At 49.3% G+C, this 3,572-nt stretch overlaps 2 protein-coding genes across 5 annotated transcripts in view; one reads left to right on the top strand and one right to left on the bottom strand.

Annotated features, from left to right (window-relative positions):
• Positions 1-2,117, top strand: part of LOC103614070 (solute carrier family 25 member 33) — a 12,949-nt gene extending 10,832 nt beyond the window's left edge. For all 4 annotated transcript variants that reach the window (XM_017732021.1, XM_017732023.1, XM_017732020.1 and 1 more), the window contains 2 exons: positions 102-385; positions 487-2,117. In XM_017732021.1, coding sequence (XP_017587510.1) covers positions 102-385; positions 487-686 — 484 coding nt within the window. In that variant the 3' untranslated portion in view covers positions 687-2,117. The remainder of the gene's footprint in view (positions 1-101; positions 386-486) is intronic.
• The window catches only part of CLSTN3 (calsyntenin 3), a 12,685-nt gene continuing 11,088 nt past the window's right edge, over positions 1,976-3,572 (bottom strand). The window contains exons 16-17 of the mRNA XM_008631831.2: positions 2,768-2,985; positions 1,976-2,683 (exon numbers count right to left, since the gene is read on the bottom strand). Coding sequence (XP_008630053.1) covers positions 2,513-2,683; positions 2,768-2,985 — 389 coding nt within the window. The 3' untranslated portion in view covers positions 1,976-2,512. The remainder of the gene's footprint in view (positions 2,684-2,767; positions 2,986-3,572) is intronic.

The raw sequence follows: 3,572 nt of genomic DNA, 5'->3' as shown, positions 1-3,572 counted from the left end.
GAAAAAGCCACAGGCTGGGCAAGAGCCTTATGGCTGTGTTCACAACAGCACTGTAGGTCAGGGGTGCAGCATGCTGTCCTAACCCTCTCCCTTCTTTACAGGGTGAAGGGGGAGACGGCCAGCAATGCTCTCCAGTGTGCTATGCACGTGTACCGCACTGAAGGCCTGCGTGGATTTTACCGTGGGGTCACTGCCTCCTATGCTGGAGTGTCAGAGACCATCATACACTTTGTCATCTATGAAGCACTGAAACAGGAGCTGAGGAACAGCCAGCATTCCCATTCCCCAGCACTCACACTTCCACCAAACAACCATGATTTCTTTGGACTAATGGGCGCTGCTGCTGTCTCCAAAACATGTGCTACATGCATTGCCTATCCACACGGTGAGTGGGTCCACTCTCCTTGCTTCTGTTCCCCTTGAGGGGAGATGCCATGCCTGTAGGATGCATTTGCTAATATATAGCTTCCCTTCTTGTCTCTCCAGAGGTCATTCGGACACGGTTGCGAGAGGAAGGGTCACGGTACCGTTCCTTTACACAGACTCTGCAGCTCGTGGTCCGTGAGGAGGGACCCTTGGCTTTATACCGGGGGCTCCTGGCGCACCTGATCCGCCAGATCCCAAACGCGGCCATCATGATGGCTACCTATGAAGTCATCGTACATTTGGCCTCCTCCACCTTGTGAGCTGTAGCACTTGGCTGAGGCTGCTGGGGAGGTACAGGGACATTGTGGTCCTGAGACCTGGTCTTTTTCAGTGCTCTGAGAGGTGGTGCTTTCTGTCGCAGGTCAGATCTGGGTCAGGCATTCTCAGGATACAGCGACTAGTTTGTGCCAAGTTTTTTGCTGAAATGTGCACAATGTAGCCTTTTTTTTCTTTCTGGAGACTTGAATTATTCCAGTGCATCAAGATGTCAGGGCACTGGTTTGACAGTGCCTCTTGTAAATTCCCTTGATGAAACAAGGGTATGGAACTTACTGGGAAGGAGACAAAGCAGAAAGTTTAAGTGTCTTAGCCCCAGCATGTTCACTTCTTTTGGACTGAGTAACAACCGTATGTGGGCACAGCTGGGCATGAAGACAGGCTAGAGCTGAGACATCTGAGAGAACTGCAGCAAGCAGAGATCTTTTGCTGCAACTTTTCATGCCCTCAGAGGGGCTCTTCCACTCTCACCTACTGTACTGCCTTCTTGCCCCTAAGGAGGATTTCTCAACCTTGGCTGCCAACAAATTGCAGAATTTTCCTTTGGGTCCTTCACATGTTGTAGCCATTTCCCAGGCAGCTGACAGGCCCTGTTTGTCTTGCAGCGTCTGAAAAGCCAGACCAGGTAGATCCAGGGAAGAACCACGACCTGCTCTGAAGCACTGTCCTAACAATTCATGCTACTGCTGGGCTCAGAGCCATGCTTTGCTAGTATCTGTTGTGTTTCCATCCCCTCCATTCTCAGCAGAAAGAGGAAGACGTCTCCTTCCCCCAGAAGTGCTGGGGCTGTTCTACAGGCTGGAACCCCTGGTATAAAAAATACTCTATCATACTGATAAAGAAAGCAGAGCAGGTGCAAAGACAGATGAGGCTAAGGAGATTTAGCCTGTTTCTATTGATACACTAAGTGTATGGAAAGAGCCTTATTTATTTTTTTTCCTGTATTCAAGAATTCAGTTTGCTGCACATGCTACATTTGCCTGTGACAGGCTTGAGTGCCTTCTGTTCCTTTGTGGGTTCCTAGCCCCGAGTCCTGGGGAAGGCTACATTGTGTTTACAAAGAGTATTTGTCTCTCAAAAAGGCAGGGGGTAGGGTCGTCAGTGATGTGTTTTTCTTGTTTCATCACATATGCTAAAAAATGTAACTCTTCCCCGAGATAAGGTGGTAATTTCAGTAAATACATGCTCTGGACAAGCTCCAGTTTCACATTAGAGGCTACACTATTTCTTTGTCTGGTTGTAGTGACAAACTGCAGAAGTCCTGAATGTTTTATTTGAAATCCATTTATTTTAAAATCCACTTTGTTTCCTCATCTTTCTTACCTTCATTCATTTAGTATTAGGAGTATTGACAATTTTACAAAGCGACACAAAGCTGCAGTGGTTTGTTGTTTGTTTTTTTTTTTTGCATGAAACGAGAATAAACCTCAAATGACAACATTGAAAAAATATACAATATATATATATAATATCTGGGGAGGGGCTGTGAGAAACCCCACTCTGAGCCCTGTGGCTGGCTCTGCCTTTCAGATTTCCGTTCTTTCCGACATCTGCATCACAGTTTGAACTGTGCCACTTTCATGTGTAAGTGCCCTAACACCTGTGTCTGGAGAGCCAGATGGGGGGTCAATAATGTGGGGAATGTCCACAACGAGAATGGCAGAAGATGAAGGAACATGAGAGGCAGAAATGGTAAGTGAGGAAGGAGCACATGTGTACACGGTGGGGGAGGAAAGAAGTTGAAAGTAAGACACCTCCTCCTTCCTGCCATATGTTTCGGGGGGATCCACTGGGCGGGTGTTTAAAGCTCCTAGTAGCGGTGAGAGACGTCACTTTTGCCGATGATGTGCCGGTCATTCATGTCACTGCTGTCCGGGGAGTCGGGTGTCTCCGAGTCGGTGCTGTCCTCATCATCCTCCATGCCCTCGCCAGCTCTGCCCTCCACACTTCCTGCTGCCCTCTCCTGACAGCTCTGGTAGGACTGGGGAGGTGAAACATGGGGTAAGGAGAAGGGTCTGACAACCCAGCTGCCCACCCAGCCCTGGCCACAGTGGCAGCTCCTCACCTCCATGGGGTTGACGATGATGGTGAGGGCCGAGTCGTCCCAGAACATGTCGCTCTCTTTGCCTGCAGTGCTGGTGTGCCCCGACTCAGCAGCCCCAGGGACCTCTTGCCCCACTCCCCGCCGGTGCAGGGAGTGGATGCGCAGGATGCCGAGGATCACCATAAGTGCCAGGAAGCCCACACACACCACGATGATGACAGTGGCAGCACTGGGGACCACTTTGAAGAAAGAAAGCGAGAAGTTGTGTCTAGAGTCTTGTCACAGAAACGTGCATTTCCAACCTGACATGCAGGAACTGAAGTTCCTGGGCAGAGTTCGGGTTTTGGTCTGTGCAGGAACATATCCTGACTTTTCTGTGCCCCTGGGCACAGGCAGTTCCTGTGATATCAGCCTGGCCTGTAGACTGCACATCTTTATCTGCGGAATTCACCAGAATACGTTGCACAGCATGTATCTGTATCCTGCTCTTAGGAGGGAGAAATGTGTGCTGGGGACAGCCTCTAAGGGCTCGAGGATGATTTTCAGAGGGTGTGATTTCTGTGCAAGCAGTAGAGAAACTAAGAAGCCAAAAGATGCCTTTGTTGCACATGGAGCAAATGTGAATGCTATGATGGACTTCTAATTAGGGCCATGGCACAAGCCTGGCTTCTCCACAGGAGAAAACCTGAAATTCATCTAAGACCCTTAGCCCAACTCCCACGTGTTTGTTTTAGGCCTGTAGACTGAGCTTTAACTCCCCAGACAACCACCTTCCCTACAAAATCTTTCCAGGCCCTCCATGAATTTGCTTATGGTTCTGTTCAGC

The sequence above is a fragment of the Corvus brachyrhynchos genome, unplaced genomic scaffold, assembly GCF_000691975.1.
Source record: "Corvus brachyrhynchos isolate BGI_N302 unplaced genomic scaffold, ASM69197v1 scaffold3, whole genome shotgun sequence".
Lineage (NCBI taxonomy): Eukaryota > Metazoa > Chordata > Aves > Passeriformes > Corvidae > Corvus > Corvus brachyrhynchos.
This window is presented reverse-complemented; position numbering and strand designations above follow the sequence as displayed.